General features: G+C 37.3%; 1 protein-coding gene across 1 annotated transcript; it reads left to right on the forward strand.

Annotated features, from left to right (window-relative positions):
• Positions 1 to 5,613: 5,613 nt before the first annotated feature.
• Positions 5,614 to 18,432, forward strand: LOC141429261 (cytochrome P450 9e2-like; the record flags this gene model as incomplete). The annotated part of the gene is given in 11 exon segments (XM_074089541.1): positions 5,614 to 5,709; positions 8,622 to 8,824; positions 10,974 to 11,137; positions 11,500 to 11,637; positions 12,757 to 12,959; positions 13,130 to 13,265; positions 13,736 to 13,831; positions 14,049 to 14,270; positions 15,762 to 15,862; positions 16,518 to 16,686; positions 18,232 to 18,432. Coding segments are annotated over 10 exon segments (1,596 nt in total). The 5' UTR covers positions 5,614 to 5,709; positions 8,622 to 8,624.
• Positions 18,433 to 18,610: the final 178 nt, after the last annotated feature.

The raw sequence follows: 18,610 nt of genomic DNA on the forward strand, positions 1-18,610 counted from the left end.
ATAAACATTTACAAAGAAAAATGAACTAAAAGAATTTCCTTGCTCACCCGCGACCTTACAATAGCTAAGCTTATGCAAAATATGCGTGTTCATGCAGTTCCTCCACCTCCACACTGTAAGAACACACACAAATCACACAAACCCATCTATCACCACCACCACACTACACTGACGCGTTTCGAACTCAACCAGAGCTCATCTTCAGAGTGACACAACCGTACACCATGCTACCAGTTGTTAGACTAAAAGCCAGAGAGAGTGTTAGAGTTGTTGTAGTGTGGTGGTGGTGATAGATGGGTTTGTGTGATTTGTGTGTGTTCTTACAGTGTGGAGGTGGAGGAACTGCATGAACACGCATATTTTGCATAAGCTTAGCTATCGTAAGGTCGCGGGTGAGCAAGGAAATTCTTTTAGTTCATTGATATGGACCTCCGCAAAGTAACGCCTGATTCAATAAATTAGTTACAAAGAAAAAGAAAACTTAAGTTAAACATAGCACAATTAAATAAGTTGAATCCTGATCCTGACTCACAAACTAGGCAAGGCCTGTATCTTGTAAGTCAGAAATGTTGACATCTTAATAAAAAAATACAAAAATCATGTTTCGTTGCGATACTCGAATTAGTCGGTTTGTAATTTCATTCAATAATGCACTGTTTTACTGTGCATAAATAATAATTATATTTTGACTATCTCGTAAATAGTAAAAGTTAGGCTGCTAGTGTTTTGGAGAAATTAACCTCATTTTGACCTGTTGAATGTTTCCTTAAAGTTAACGGAAGTGTACTATTATCTATTCTGTGACGGAAGGCAAAATAGTTGTGAATTATGAGTTTGAAATATTATTTTAACCAATCAAATAACCAATCAAATAATTTATTTGTGAACAACAGGTATACACATAACATAGTTATGCTGGATGGTGGATATCCATACTAATATTATAAAAGCGAAAGTGTGTGTGTTTGTGTGTATGTTTGTCCGTGTTTCACGCCGTAATGGAGCGACGGATTGACGTGATTATTGGCATAGAGAATAGTTTATGGGCCCGAGAGTGACATAGGCTACTTTTTATCCCGGAAAAATGCACAGTTCCCGAGGGAACAGCGCGCGATAACCGAGTTCCACGCGGGCGAAGCCGCGGGCAAAAGCTAGTAATTTTATAATTATAAAATTAGTTCAGCTAATGTTCTGCCACAGGGCGTACAAATATTACTTGCAACTACATGCTTATTGACTTAAATTACAGTTGTCGTTTAGGTATTCGCTAACTGAATAATAAGCTTTTCAACTTAAAAACTACCTTAACTCTTCTTAAATTCCGGTACAGTTTCTTTTAAGTTAACATCATCAGGTAGGTTATTAAAAAATGATGCTTTTTGACATACCTAAGTCGTTTAATGTGACTATTTGTTCATTATGCCATTACAAATCATCATCATCATCATCAGCAAGAACACGTCCACTGCTGAACAAAGGCCTCCCCTTAGAACGCTACAATGAACCACAACTCGCCATTCGCATCCACCGGATGCCCTCAACCCTCACGATGTCGTCAGTCTACCTAACACCATTCCAATTAAGATTGGTTTTTTGGAATCTTTTTGTATTTTTTATTTCAATTCCAAATTTTTACTTTCACGGTCATCCCGTAAAACCGAAATTGAAAATACAAACTGAAATATAGATGCACAGAAAAAACAGAAAAATAAGACCATCACTGGGAAACGAACCCAGGTCCTCGGTAATCCGTAATAGCACGCGGTACGGATTACCGAGGACCTTGGTTCGATTCCCAGTGATGGTCTTATTTTTCTGTTTTTTCTGTGCATCTATATTTCAGTTTGTATTTTTAACACCATTCCGTTTTAATCACTTACCTTTATCGTATCCTACAATGATATGAAGATGCCAATATCTATTTTTATATTACAATAACCACATAAAGTGACACACAAGTTGACACAACTAACCACTCCGATGCGCCAAGCTTATATAGACTCAATCTGTTGCCTACGCTTTGTTGTTATTGACTTACGAGACATGTGGTTATTATCTATCGCATTCATCAATAACTAATTGGGGATGTCTAAAAAAATTACCCACGGTTTTTATATTTTTTTTGTACAGAAAAGTCAATTATAAGAAACTAATTTCAATATTTTTTCATTTAGTTCACTACTTTTTTCAAAATTAATTATTGAAAATCTTTTGGTTGATGACGTCACAATTCGATAAAGTGCTACCACATAGCTGATTAGTTCATGACTTTGTCATGTGGCACTCTCTTTATTTTTATTTTTTTTATCTGTGGTCAAGTTTAGTGTCAACTGTCACCAACTTTCACTATTGTCAATCCGTTCCATCCTCGTAACATAATTGTTTTCCCTGGATTCCGATTACCCTAATATACTTACTCGTCGACCTGTGCTAGTACCTTGGACTGAACCTGCTTATTCGTTGAACTTTGCTTGCCTCTGGATACCGAGATGAATAAAAATGTATTGTACCAAGTCGCACCAACACTACTAGCCGTAATAGTAAAAAACCTTTTGTGTACGTAAATAAGAACTTGAAAAAGCTATGGTGTTATAAATAAGATATCGATGTCGATTCAAAACGCCAGTGTTATTGCTGTGAAGATCATCTAAACGTAAGTAATTTATTTTATACACTTACTAACCTACAAATACGAGTATAACTATTGTCGTATTTGCAGAAGATGCACTATCATGCATGAAACTTGAGTCATGTCTGATTTATGTTGGAGTGCAGTAAAAAGGGCAGAGAATTCCAGATATCACATACCTTATTATTTTGTATATGAGTAGGGCTCACAAAATACCAACTTTAGAAAGTGGTATAGTATTATTTTAAGTAAGAAGAGGAGGTTTATAATTAATTGTTTATTCTGGTTCAGTTAGCATTTATTTTATAAATCTAATAAATAACGCCGTTTTTTATGTACCCGTGTAATTTAGTTTTCATCGTATTAAGCTTCTGTACCATGAACCTAATTTAGTTTTTTTTTTATAGCTGGAAGAAGATGTACAAAAGTGATATTCTGCCACCAAACTCAGTCATCATGGCAGACAGAGGTTTCAAATAAATTGAAACTGAGCTGATAACAAAAGGTGTCAAGTTGCTCCGCCCTCCCAGCGTGTACTCTGGTATCAAGCCTAGTAAAGCAGAAGTAATAAAGACAAAGTAATAGCAAGTCTCAGAGTACATGTTGAGAGGTTTATCAGAAGAATTAAGAGTTTAGACTTTTTAAAACCCCATTCTGTCATAAACCATAAACATGTAAGTTACATGAACCATATTGTTGTTAAAGCATGCGGTGTGATTAATTTGCAAAGTGAGATATAAAAAAAAGTGAATAAACAACCAAAATAGTTTTATTTTATTTTCAACCTTAAAACTACTCACATTATATTTTCATTAGTATCACCTTGTTTAGTTAACTTTTTTTAAGGCATAGCATTTTGACGACCAGATGGCCTAGTGGTTAGAGAACCTGAATACGAAGCTTAGGGTCCCGCTTTCGATTCCGTGTCAGGGCAGATATTTGTATGAAAAATACGAATATTGCTTTCAGGTCTTGGGTGTTTAATATGTATTTAAGTATGTATCTATGTATATAAGTATTTTTCCGTTGCTATTACCCATAACACAAGCTTTTCTTAGCTTACTTTGGGACTAGGTCAATTGGTGTGAATTGTCCGTGAGTGTAAGTGTAAGTGCAAGTCGTCGTAAGTGCAGAAAGATCGTGTCCGGGCCAAACAAAGTTGTTCTCAAAGAGAGAAGTGTAAGTCGTCGTAAGTGCAGAAAGATCGGCGTCCGGTTTAACCAAAGGTACAATTCATTCAGAAAAGGTCATCGGAATCCGGTATAACACAGCCACGGTATTTTACTTGTTGTTGTTGTTGTTTCTTTAAAAAAAATATGGCTCTGTCCATTCGAGGACAATTTTGCCAGTGTCTAGTAGTTTTTGCCGTTGTACGGTAAAAAAATTCTAGAAAACGAAATATGAGAGGTGATGGTGGATGAACGATGACCGTATTTACTTAATTCCACATTATTCGTCGCAAAACAAACAAGAATGACAATTTACAGTAATGACACTTTGCCGGCACTGTCAGTGCCAAATGTCAGATTGCCGATCCAAATCAAACTCCGTAGTATAATCCACGCGTAAATTGTGAAGAGTTCTAACCACACAGAATAAAGTACGACTTGGACCGGTTACGCAATTTACACCAATGTCAAATGAAGGTCATAGCTTATTTGTTAAATAATAAATTAATTACATTATATTAAAATTAAATAACTACAGAAAACGAGTTAAAAAGCATTTATCTCGAAATGGTTTTCGATTTACTATACATTGCAAAAAAATAGACATCCCAATTGCATCTTACAGTACCTAGATTTTATTCGCATCTTTGCTCAATTGGTCCATTGAGGCATCGTACATGGCCAAATAAGGTACCAAATCTTCTATTGGTACTGGTACTGGGTCCACAAAAACGGTTTTTGGTTGGTTACGTTACTCAACAGGTAAAATACCTACGTAATTTCGTATAAAAATACAGCAACGTCATAAATGAAGTTTAGAAACCTATAGGTACAGTCAAGGGTATACATGTATATGGACATTACTAAGACATCAACAATATCATCTATACACAAAACATGTAACAGCTCCATAAATTACAATAATTGAAAAATTCTAAGTGATTGCATGCCACTTTGTTGAAATAATGAAGTGTTAACTGTTAAATTAAGACCTTTTTTTAACATTATTTCAAGCAATAAAAGAATTAGGAATTATGAAGCCTGTAACAACTAGATATCTGCACATACCATGTTTGAGCAAATAAATGGCTGATTTGATTACTGATTATACACCTTTATAAAATGCCACTAACCATAAGGTTGATGTACCGGGTGTGGCCTGTAATACGAGCAAATAATTAAAACATAGATCATACTCGTCAAACTGAACAACATTAGTTCAGCGACTTTTAAAAATAATGGAGTCTTTGAATCTTCCTTTTTTCATACAAATTAAATACTGCTATCAATGTACGAATACGCCATCCTGAACACAACTGGCATCGCCTGTCACGCTACAAGCATCAAGCATTTTGCTTTACATTGCTTCTTCGAATAAACTTAAAAGTGTAATAAAAATTAAAAATCTTGAGGATTATGATCTATGTTTTAATTATTTGCTCATATTACAGGCCACACCCGGTATAAAAGCTAATTTATTCTTAAATAGCATAGCTACTTTTATCTATAAAAATGTGTACCTACAACACGATAAAAATAATCCTATTTTAAATTTTAAATTTCCTTAATGACTTACAATTTCAATTCATAAACATTTAATATTGTTATCTCAGTGATACGTTCGAGTAATATGTAGTTATACCTAGTGCCATCCACAAAGACGCGTGATTTGTCAAAATTAGACATTAATGACATTGTAATAAGAGTCACGGCACGCGTCATCGTGAATGACTCTAGCTATATAATTTAACAAAGGTACTTGAGTATATGCACATTATATATAGCTGGTTATTGATGATTGCTGAGTTACCGAGGCTGAGTTGTATTCCGCGCTTCGAGCGGCAAACACGTATTTCCGAGTTTTGCTATGTAAATATTTAAATTGTATGTTTACAAACTTGTCAACGGCACGTGAGTAATGTTTATGTGTATTTTTTTATCAATAGAGTTGAAAACGTCAAGAAGCTGGTTTAACCAGTTATTGATAAGTTGATTGCGTTTAATTTGTACGAATGTTCCTAATAAAGAATTATTTAAAATTACTTGCTAAGATCTAGGTAGGTTTTTGCCCGCGGATTGGCTCGCTTGTTCAATTCTCGATTGTAACCATGAGTTGAACCATTCAATTTAGATATTTTATCAAATATGTCTCACGAGAGCTTAAGTACCATCACTAAATCCCATATCTTCCAAAAGTTAGATTGTGGTGCGTTTACTTTGTTGAAAGAACCCCTGTGTAATATTTTAAACGAATTCTAAAAAGGAGGAGGTTATCAATTCGATTGTGTTTGTTACCTCAGAACTCCGTCATTTATGAACCGATTCAATTTTTTTTATTTGCGTTCGTCTAGAAATGCCTTCAATTTGGTCCCATAAGCACCAAATCAGGATCTGTTGATTGGATCTTAAGGAAATCGAGGGTACTGTTCAAATGTTGTAGGGACACCTATAGTAAATTGGATATATTTAGTAGTAACTCGTGCATTTGCTCTTGAAAGTTGAATTTTAATTACTTTGACACAGTTGCTTGGCAATTTATGCTCCTCGTAATGCATATGGTAAAACGGGTGGTAAAGACCAGGACTCCTTAATAATGAACGTCTCATCTGCATCGGAAAAAAAGCAATCTTTCGTAAAAGGTGACGAGCAGTTGATATTAAACTATTGTCTTAGATTATTTACACTAAAAGCGTGAAAAAAAATTATACCAAAAAATTGAACTGACTACAAATAACCATGAAAATAATTTTCTACCAGTCTGAAGTCGGTCGGTGCCTCAGCGCGAGCCAGCAGGAGTGGACTTATAGTCATCTACCTCACCTACTCACTTTATATTGGGCTTCAATCACTCCTGCTGGCTCGTGCTGAGGCACCGACCGACTTCAGACTGGTAGAAAATTATTTTCATGGTTTTTTGTAGTCGGTTCAATTTTTTGTTATAAATTTTGTGTCCGTAGACTTATAGCGGTTGAGACTATGGGATTTGACACGGAATCTCGATCCCGCGGGAGCATCAGAATAGAATAATTATTTCGAGCAACATGGTAAATGCAATCTCTAAGCTAAGCCGCGGACAGATGGTCGGACGGACGAAAGGACGTTGCGAACTAAGGGTGTATTTCCGGAACAATACAACCTATGTAGGGCGTTCAAGGCCAAGAATAGGCTGTTACTTAACCAGTGAGATACAATTCAGCCTCATCTGGTTAAAGAATTGATTGAATCAGGCGTTACTTGTGGAGCTATTTACTTATCAAGTTAGCATATATAATGAGATCCTGTTATATGCACGTAAGAGCAATCGACACTACTTCACAATAGATTTGATATCTATGGTTTCATTACATACTTGAAGTGAAGTATTTAGCATTACTAAAGATTGCTTTAATCATTACTTTATGTCGTGTTTATGATAAAGAAGGGTCTACGGGAAGAACATGTCTAGTCACCTAAGCAACTTTTTGAGTTATAGCGGTTTGAAAGTTAGTCGTCACGAACTCTTCGTCGTCGTTAGTCGTCGTTACTAGGCATGTTCTTCCCCCCCCCCCCGATACCCGATAGAGCCCAGTGGTAAGAGAACCTAAGTAAGGGTTCAATCCCCAGTCGGGGCAGATATTTGTGTCCAAAATACAAATGTTTGTTCTCGAGTCTTGGGTGTTTAATATATTATAATTAAGTATGTATCTATCTATTCAAGTAGGTATGTTTATCCGTTGCGTAGTAACCATAACACAAGTTTTTCATACTTTGGTACTAGGTCAATTAGTGTCAAAGTACCTACCGTGTGATATTTATTTATTCGTATTTACCAATGAGAAAAAAAACGTGAATTTCATTGACGTTTCCATTAACCATACGCGCCGAATTTTAACTTTTAAAATTAATTTTAGTCCTTCCTTTAGTCACTTGGTCGTACGGTATAAAGAATATACTTACTTACGGCGAAAAAGATATGACAGAACAGGTTCATATAACTTTATAAATACTTCTTATGGCATGCTGAGGATCATTCCGTGATAAATTTGTTTGTGCCTTTTTTGAACATATCGTTTATTTCTATTTGTCACGAATAAATGTATTTCTTTCTTTTGTTCTAATTTTGGTGCATCTCTATTTTGCCAACGGACTTCCAGGCGGGGGGAGCGTCTTCACCCTTATGTATTTAGTGTTCCGTTAGCCCGCACGAAGCGTTTTGCTTCTTTTTTCATAATGCGAACTGCAAAGGAATGGAATTCGCTCCCGTAGTCTATATCATCATCATCATCATCATCCCAGCCTATATACGTCCCACTGCTGGGCACAGGCCTCCTCTCAGAACAAGAGGGCTTGGGCCATAGTTCCCACGCGGGCCCAGTGCGGATTGGGAACTTCACACGCACCATTGAATTGCTTCGCAGGTTTGTGCAGGTTTTCCTCACGATGTTTTCCTTCACCGCAAAGTTCGTGGTAAATTTCAAATGTAATTCCGCACATGAATTTCGAAAAACTCAGAGGTGCGAGCCGGGGTTTGAACCCACGACCCTCTGTTTGAGAGGCGATAGGTCAAACCACTAGGCCACCACGACTTAGTCTATATTTCCGGATAAATACAATCTAAGTAGGGCTCTTCAAGGCTAGAGTGAATAGGCTGTTACTGAACTAGTGTGACCTTTGGCCTCATCTGCACTTAACATCAGGTGAGATAGGGGTCAATCACGGTGAATTTTATAAAAATAAAGAACTCTGTGTATTCAAATATGATGATGTTTTAAGCTCTATAGTTTGGCTCCGGCAATTAGAAATTCCTAATACGTTGTAAATTTAAAAATAAATTTATTTTACAGATCATGATATTCTACATTTGGGTGGCCGCGCTGGTCGCGGCATTTGTAATCTACTGCCGGCAAGTCTACTCGCGATTCAGCAAGTATGGGGTCAAGAACAGGACACCAATCCCACTGGTGGGCAATATGGCGACGACCATGCTCCGCCTCAGACACTTCGTCGACATAATTAACAATATGTACACGGATTACCCAGAAGAGAGGTAAGTTATTATTAAAATAATTGTGTGTTTTGTTACTTCTTTACAATAAAACGGCGGTTGCCAAGAGATTTTCGTGTCTTTAAATAATGCTTAAATGATAATATTTTTTTCACACCTCTCCTCCATAAAAGTAACTTTTCCTCCCTGACGAGAGGGAGCAAAGTGCAACTTTTCTGTTCAAGGCTTTTCTAAGTGTTTTATTGCAAATGCCATTTGTTGAAGTTGATAATTGTAAAGCCACGCCATTTTCTATGCTAGTTGTTTATTAAAGAACAAATAGTACATAATATCAATGAACTATTTACCTTACTTCTCAGCTAAAAAAGGGAAAGCCTTGTTAGCATAAAAGTAGTATGTAGTTCATTGCTATAGACCTCCGCAAAGTAACACCTGTACCAATCAAATACATAATATAGTGTATGTTCCTTATGATTTGTGTGTGGGATGCCAATAGGGCACACATAATATTATCATTATTACATTTAAAAACTAATTACTTATTTGTTTCGCATGGGCCCCAATTATACATAGTTATTCGAATTCGAATAAGATCAATATGATTTAGTTACCTTTGAAGACGAGAAAAACTCAATAATTGATTATTACCAATTCACAACAAGTGAATTATGGGTCACTTTGTTTTATTTAGCTTCAAGGGCATCAGGACATACACGTCAGACACGTAAAAGCCCGTCAATAAAATGAGTAGGGCTATACAGTAATTGTACATTCTAGCCATTAAGCATCTCACTGCTGCTGCTGGGAAAATCAATTTATTTCATTACAACGTCTCTGTCAACAGCATGATCCAGAACATATAACTATGTCAGGTTAAAAAAAAAACAGCCAAGAGCGTGTTGGAGATGCCCAAAATAGGGTTTCGTAGCCATTACGAAAAAATTAAGTAGTATTTTTTAAGGATTTCGCATTTTGTACGGAATATTCCATGTTTAGGTGTATTTTATAACTTAGGCTGCTATTTACTCTTAAGCTACTAATAATTCTCAAGAAAACTTAACCGTTATAGTTGTCCTTGTAAGTTTGATATATTTTCTACCATCCTGAATTTTTTCAAATTGTTGCACCCACCAGCTTAGATTTTAAAGAGGGAAGGGGGGGGGGTGGCGCTCGATTTTAATGAAAATTTGCACTTTAAAGTGGAATATTTTGCAAACAGATCACTGAATAAATATTGAGTATTGAGTATACTGAGTATTGAAAATATTGAGTATTGAGTATTGAATCGAAAAATCGTTTTAGCAACCCCTTATTGGTTTTTTTAAGACCTATCCAACGATACCCCACACTATAAGGATGGATGAGAAAAAAAATCAATCCACTTTACGTCAATGGGATGTACTCTAAAAAAATTGAGAATTTTGTATTGTACCATTTAGTCGGCATAGTTAACATATATATTCGTGCAAAATTACAGCTTTCTAGCATTGATAGTCCCTGAGAAAAGCCGCGGACGGACAGACAAACAGACAGACAGACATGGCGAAACTATAAGGGTGCCGTTTTTGCCATTTTGGCTAAGGAACCCTAAAAATGTTTCTGTATACATGAAACGTCAACAGTGAAATTCGGCACAAGGATAACTTCCATCACATCCTCTTTTCACATTCTTCTGTTACCTACCTTCTTGTCTACATTGCCTTATCTGTCTAGACTCATATTCGCACGTTTCATTTGTACGTTGATGACATGGTTCTGTGAACAAGTTGTGAAAAATGACAAAAGATTAGAATGATTTTGACGGCCGGATGGCCAAGTGGTTGGAGAACCTGACTACGAAGCTTGAGGTCCCGGGTTCGATTCCCGGCGGGGGCAGATATTTGTGTGAATAATACGAATGTTTGTTCTCAGGTCTTGGATGTTTAATATCTATTTAAGTATGTATATAAGTATGTTTATTCGTTGCCTAGTATTTATCCATATTACAAACTTTGCTAATGTTTGGGACTAGGTCAATTGGTGTCAAGTGTCCCATGATATTTATTTATTTATTAATGTGGACCAAGTGATCTTGAGCTCTAAACGTATTGACAATCAAATTTCAGGACCTAATTCCCAAATGACTTAATACACTAACTTTTACATTCCTACATAATATAACAATTTTAATAGTAAGAATCTCTATGAACAGGTTTGTCGGCAACTATGAATTTGTCAAACCTGTCATATTCATCCGAGACATCGAGCTGATTAAGAAGATCACAGTCAAGGACTTTGAGCATTTCCTGGACCATCGCACCTTCGTCAGTGAAGAATTAGATCCTTTGTTTGGGAGAAATCTATTCTCATTGAAAGGTACTTACTAAGTAAAATGTTATTCACGTGTTAATTTAGCCTTCTATGTTATAATCTTAATAATATATAATATTTCTTGAGAAACTGAGCAAAATTTTTGGGGTGAAGACTCACCAGGGGAAAAGTTTTAATAGATCTCTATTCTCTCGCAAGGTTGTCTGGCAATTTGGGCCCAATTGCATAACAAATCGCTAATAATATTAGCTTGTTATTTGTTATGCCCTTGGGCCCTGATAAAGGTTGCAGGAACTCATTGGCTGTGGATAACACAAAATAGATCTTCGTGTTTAGATCCTTGGTCAAAGCCTATCCTCATCAGAGACATAAATGATTATAATGAATGAAGTGTTTCTTATATTCAGGGCAAGAATGGAAAGACATGCGCTCAACGTTGAGTCCGGCATTCACGAGCTCCAAGATGAAGCACATGCTGCCTTTCATAGTGGAAGTGGGAAACCAGATGGTCAACTCGTTGAAGACTAAAATTTTGAAGTCAAAAAGTGAGTAATTAGGAAACAGTAAAACCTTATATCTTCTGATTGAATTTTAGGATTTTTTTAAATAAAACACATTTTCTGTAAAAAAATGAAAAAGACAATAATTGATAAAGATTTTTAGTACATTAAAGTGATCGACAAAGGAAATGCAAATGAGACATCGATTTCGCCTTTCAAAGATAATGATTTTTTTGCGTTCTAATGCAAACGCGATTTATATGAGATAACATGGGCAAACTGTTAAGGGCCTACAGTATCTCAATTTGCATAGTATGATCCTCTTATTTATCAACATGACTGCAGCAATCCCTTTGAAACTCATATACAGCAAAGTTAAGGGCTAACTCTAATGACGTCTAGTGGCGAAAACACGATTCGGTAAAATTTTCTCGATTGAAAAAAATCGCAAAGTTGGCTCTAAATATAAAAATAAACGGCTAATATTCAAAAAATACTACGAATTACAACTTAAAACTTTGGATTACAATAGTACTAATGACAAGGTAGGTGATGGTAGCTGCACTTTTTTAATAAATGTATTGTATTCCCTGTAAAACAGAGATACCTAAACTACCGCACATAAAACCATTTTACCGCTGGCCGCTCCTGCTTCCCGGCCCCCTGGCCATTCCCACTTTGGCTTTCGGACGGGTAGGCTGCGTCGCTTGCATTCAGCGCACACACGCACGCATACAGGCTATACAGTAATTACTTTTCGCGTATAGTAATTATTTTACTAAGTAAAATTGTATCTGATTATAAATAATTATACTCGTCTATAATGTAAAAGTTACCATGTAAGTAGTAGTTGTGTTATGTTATTGGATTTGGATTTTTCGTGAACTTGAGTGACTTTTCCGCGCCGTACATTTACGCGCGAGCTTGTGTGCGTGCTACGAGCGATGCGGTGCGGTGAGGCGGGGGCAAAATCGGGATTCGAGCTGAGGTAGTGCGCGCCCTTAAGAATAGAACTCCTGCCTGGCTTTAAAAGCAAATCAGACATAGATATATTCAAATATATTTAGAAGTTTTTGCTGCAATCCAGCGACAATGTGTGATCATAAAGCTAAATTAAATAAACGTTAAGTATATTATGTCGTTGTATTTGATAAAACTTTGCAGGTAAATCGATCGAAATTGATGTCAAGGATCTGTCAACTCGTTTTGCCAATGACGTCATAGCTTCCTGTGCCTTCGGCCTGAGGGTTGATTCCCATACTGACGACAACAACGAGTTCTATAAAATGGGCTACAAAGCATCAAACTTTGGCTTCTGGCAATTGATGAAGTTTTTCTTGTATGCCTCCGTACCTTCTCTAGCAAAGGTTAGTGAATGGCACTTTATTTTTAGCAATAAAGGGTTACTTATTTATTTTAGTGTATTTTAAATTGTAACTAATTGTTTGTAATTATTTTCACTCTTATTGTTGGTATTTTAAGTGCAAAATAAAACTTTAATTTGAATATTCTGATTGATAATTAAAATATTTTGCAGAAAATGAAAATGACTCTCTTCTCTGACGATGTTGCTGATTTCTTCAAGCACCTCGTGACGAGCACGATGAAGGATCGCGAGGCTCACAACATTCTACGTCCAGACATGATCCATCTGCTAATGGAAGCTAAGAAAGGTACAATAATACAATCGAAAAATATTCTAAAACTAACTATGACTAAGTTAGTATACTACATAATCTATTTTAAGAGTTACATTAACTTACATTGTTTTTTTTTACATTTCGCTCATTTATGTATATTTATAAAAGTAGTATTGCTGTTTTATTTGATTACTAGCATTTTTTGCATATCATTGCCAAAAAGATAATTTTCTTACGCTGATTGTGTTTTGTTTTACTGGGTACTTGTTATTTATTTGAATAACAATAATTATCATAACTTTATACCCACCTTTCATAGCAGTTTTATTTATACATTAATCAAACCGATACGTTATCACTGTTGACTAGGATTGTTTTTTTTTTTATTATCATTTAGAAAACAATAACATTTTTGCATTTTTATTAACATCCTATTCCACGCGTCATATTGTTATCACACCAGACTAAGGTGATTAATAAACAGAACATCTGTCTGTCTCCAGGTCGACTTACCCATGACGAAAGATCCGATAAGGACGCAGACGCCGGTTTTGCTACAGTTGAAGAGTCTACTGTTGGAAAGAAGACCACAAACAGAAGTAACTATACCAATTTTGTCAGTAGGTGTTACAGATACAGTTTATTTTGAGAGACGCTATCACCTACCAGCTCATCGCCAGATGCTGGTTGTGGGCATAGACGTAGGCATAATCAGTATTGACGAACTAAATTGAAAAAAAAAACACAGGATTGGTTTGAAAGCCGCTACTCACGAAGTTAAACCTGAATGGATCTAACAAAAATGTGTTTCTTTAGCCTGGTCAGACATCGACTTGGTCGCCCAAGCAGCCCTGTTCTTCATTGCTGGCTTTGAGACCGTCTCTACTGCTATGACGTTCCTTTTGTACGAGCTGGCCGTCAATCCTGACGTGCAGGAGAAACTGGCGCAAGAGATCAGTGAACATGAGAAGACCAGTGGGGGCAAGTTTGACTACAACTCTATCCAGAGCATGACCTATATGGATATGTGTGTCTCTGGTAAGAATAACTTCCTTCTATGTATTTTTTTTTTGATAAAGTTGTCGTGGTTACGCGCCAAGTATTACAAATAGGACATAGGTGTCCCAAAAAGGACGCAAGATTTTAATTTGCCGCCATTTTTATATTTTAGTGCTGGCAACCCTAAAAAAAAACTATTTGACAGCTGAATGTTTAGGTTTGTAAAAATGGCGGGTTATACGAAAGATCAACGCGTTTTTATTATTGAACAATATTTCAAAAGAAGTTTGGCGTGTACGGTTCGAAAATTCCGTGCAAAATATGGTCGGAATATTGACTTGACTTCATCAACTGTGAGCAGAGTGGTTGCAAAATTCAGGAGAGTGGATCAATTCATGATGTTCATTCCACTGGTCGTCCAAAAACAAGCCGTTCAAATGGCAATGCTTTGAAAGAGGAAATTCGACGCTGCATTGGAGAAATTCAGCCGCATCTATGCAAAATGGTCATAGAAAATTTTGACAAAAGAGTGCGTATGTGCCAGCAAAGCCTAGGAGGACATTGGCCTGCAGTATTATTCCACAAATAACCCTATTTTATGTTACACAAAATTTTATATACAAATATATTATAACGAAAAAAAAAGTGTTTTTCATCAATTTCAAATCTTGCGTCCTTTTTGGGACACCTTTTATAATTTGATACCAATCCATATCTACACACACACACACACACACACACACACACACACACACACAAAGATCACGCCTGTACTCCCAAATGGGGTAGGTAGAGCACACAAAACGTTACGGCCTCGGTGCCACTTTTAGCAATTTTGAAGAAAGAAAGATAGATTATTGAAAGAAGATGAGAAAGATATTATTTTGGCTCCATAAGTACCACCATCTTACAATAATAAAATAGATAAGACTAAAACTAGCACTAAAACTATGTTACTTGGTGATACGACTGGATACCAAAAAGGGTCTCCACTCACACTCAGCATGTGTTGCCGCACGTTATATGCAGTAACGCTGGTTTTCTATGCAGCCCATTTTTAGGTTGTAAGTTCCATATCCATAACCATACTAATATTATAAATGCGAAAGTGTGTGTGTTTGTATATTTGTCCGTCTTTCACGTCGAAACGGAGCGGCGGATTGACTTGATTTTTGGCATATAAGTAGATAGTTTGGGCCAGAGAGTGACATAGGCTACTTTTTATCCCGGAAAATGCAGTTTCCGAGGGAACAGCGCGTGATGACCCAGTTCCATGCGGACGAAGCCGCGGGCAAAAGCTAGTTAACAATAATTCAATGACACAGGTATGTCTGTAACTACTAGCGATTTGCGGGTGAATTGAATGCAAGACGATCGCGCAGCGAGTTCGCTGCGAGCTCGTATCAATTTCGCCGCGAGCGCGTAGTGAGTTAGCTAGCTAGCTTACTGTAAGTTTGCATTTTAAGAAAATATCAAAGGTAGTGCTATTTTTTTGGAAGAATTTAATCACTGAATGTTTTCTCCTTTCAGAATTGTTGCGTCTTTGGCCACCCGCGGTAGCATCCGACAGACTTTGCAACAAGGATTACAACTTGGGTAAGCCCAATGCTAAAGCCACGGAGGACTATATCGTAAGTAAAATGTTTCCTCAAAATAATATATTACAACAGCACTCCTATTTTTGGCAAAGCTGAAATAATCCTACTAATATTATAAATGTGAAAGTTTGTGAGTGAGTGAGTGAGTATGTTTGTTACTTCTTCACGTTGAAACGGCTTACAGATTTAGATGAAATTTGGCAAAAAGTTAGTTTATAACCTGGATTAAAACATAGGATACTTTTTATCCCGATATTCCCACGGGATAGGGATAAAGTCTCTAAATAACAATCGCGGGGCTAAGAGTCATGAAATTTGGTATGTAGATAGCTGGATATCTGGAATAACGCATAGGCTACTTTTTATCCCAATATTCCCACGGGATAGGGATAAAATCTAGAAATAAAAACCGCCGGGCTAAAATCTGCTGGGCTAGGGATAAAATCTCTAACTAATAACCGCTGGGTTTAGAGTCATGAAATTTGGCATGGGTGTTTTAATTTAACGTCAATGAAAACCACGCTGTAATTTTAGGGAATTCCCAAAAAAACTTAATAAAATCCCGGAATTTCAATTCAACTGCTGTATCTAATGATTTACGCGTGCGAAGCCGCGTGTAAACGCTAGTAAAAAATAAAACATCTGTATTTCAAGAAGTCTTTATAAATTGCTCTATCTTAACTTTTAGATGAAGAAAGGCGAAGGTTTGAATATCCCTGTAATGGCCATCCACCGGGATCCCGAGTTCTTCCCCGATCCCCTGAAGTTTGACCCTGAGCGATTCTCTGACGAAAGAAAACATGAAATTCTACCATTTACTTATTTGCCTTTCGGACTCGGCCCCAGGAATTGTATTGGTAAGGGAAATAAATATTATTTTCAATCGTTACCTTCAGCAAAAGCAGCTTCAATGATGAGATTAATGTCCCATTGTAAAGACAGAGGGGATAGTACATTGTGTCTTAAGGGCGGTAAATAAGGAATTACGAACGAGAGTCTATTAGAAGCCCGAAGTCGAAGACTGAGGGCTTTAATGAGTCGATGTTCGTAATTCCAGTACCGCCCGTGCGACATACAATGTTTTTCATCACATTTGCGAGTAAAATTGTATATTTGTAAAAGAAAACTAATATTTTTTCAAAAATTGCCGATACCGCTGATTGCGCTCTTGGCAGCATTGCGTGCGTGGCGTGCGTGTGCAGCGCGCGCACGGAGCAGCAGCACACCATGCAGTAACAAACTCATTTACCGACCTTGGGCTTCATGGTATGAAAATTAGTTCAGGCAATGAATCATTTACCGACCACGGGTTTCATGAGAAGCACATTAAGGTCGAGGGTTTTATTTGGGGGGTTGCAACCAAGGTAGCCTGCATGTTACGATACTGTTTACGAGCAAGTGTGATGAATTAATATTTTCGTAGTTAAGGTTGGATGCGAAGGGCTGAAGACAAGAGTGTTGTGGCGCGCTATGTCCAGTAGTGGACGTCAAGTCCAGTTATAAAAGTGGGTGTCAATTAGTGTGTGTACCTAGCAGCGCGAGTCCTTTGAACTAAAGGCACTTGTCCCACCGCCGACGATGAGCGAGAAGCGAGTAGAGCGAGTAACTAGAAACGAGTGGGCGAGCAGCGAGAAGCGAGTGTAGTTTCGTCGCTCGGCTGTAAGCGAGTGTTCGCGTGCGACGGGCGATTACTCGCTCCACTCGACTCGCTCGTGCGGGGCGGCCGCCAAGCTGACATCGCTGAGCGAGTATCTATAGCTCACGAGTTTTATAGCTCTTGTCGCTGCGACAAAAGATGTAAGAGCGAGTACTCGCCGACAGTGTGAACAGCCAGCGATCAACTATTTATATATGTGTCTCTTTTACTCACACAGGATCTTATATCTTTTGTTCGTTTCTTGAGGGAGAAAATAGTCGATAGCCAATCGCTTCCTCGCTGGCGGTGAGACAAGTGCCAAACGCACTTGATCACAAATAGTACCACCACTCGTATCTCGAACTACCCGCATTTGGTCATTTTTGTAACAAAAAAATAATAGATTTTTTTTTGTTGTTATTTTTTTTGTCTAAAGTTAAGTTTGACAAAAACGGTACAATAGTGATAGGTTGCTAGCTAGCCTGTGGCCTCCGGTATACCTTAACCTATATCCTCAGTCGGCTCTTACGACATCCACGGAAGAAATGGAGAGGTGTAATTCTAACCCGACACCACACGGGTATGCCATGCCCGCCCAGGACATGAAACTAAATGTACCTACTTAATTTTTAAGATCTATACAATACTATGGTTGCAATAAACGACTTATGACTAATGAAATGACTAATATTGTAATCGGTTCTATCATTCAATTCCAAGTAAAGGTCTTTCTCTGAAGTTCTCAAATGTTTAAACCTTCTCACAGGATCCCGCTTTGCATTATGCGAGGTGAAAGTGATGGTATATCAGCTGCTGCAACACATGAAGGTGGAGCCTTCTGAACGGACGCACATCCCTATCCAGTTGTCGACGGAGAGCTTCAACTTGAGGATGAAAGGAGGACACTGGCTGCAGCTCAGAGCTAGAAATTAAACTTTCCTGTCATCGTCATACGGATTATTTCTATGTATGTAACAGTATATATCTGTGATTTTACGCATAAGTAATAAAATTCTATTTTTATATTCAAACTCGTATTATTGCAAGTCTTGTAAGGAGCATCACACCCGGGGTATATAATAATATGAGTAATCACGACAAATCTACAGTTCTCGTAACAACAGTTAATACAATGGGCTTTTCTC

Source organism: Choristoneura fumiferana, chromosome 6, assembly GCF_025370935.1.
Source record: "Choristoneura fumiferana chromosome 6, NRCan_CFum_1, whole genome shotgun sequence".
In the NCBI taxonomy this organism is placed as follows: Eukaryota; Metazoa; Arthropoda; class Insecta; order Lepidoptera; family Tortricidae; genus Choristoneura; species Choristoneura fumiferana.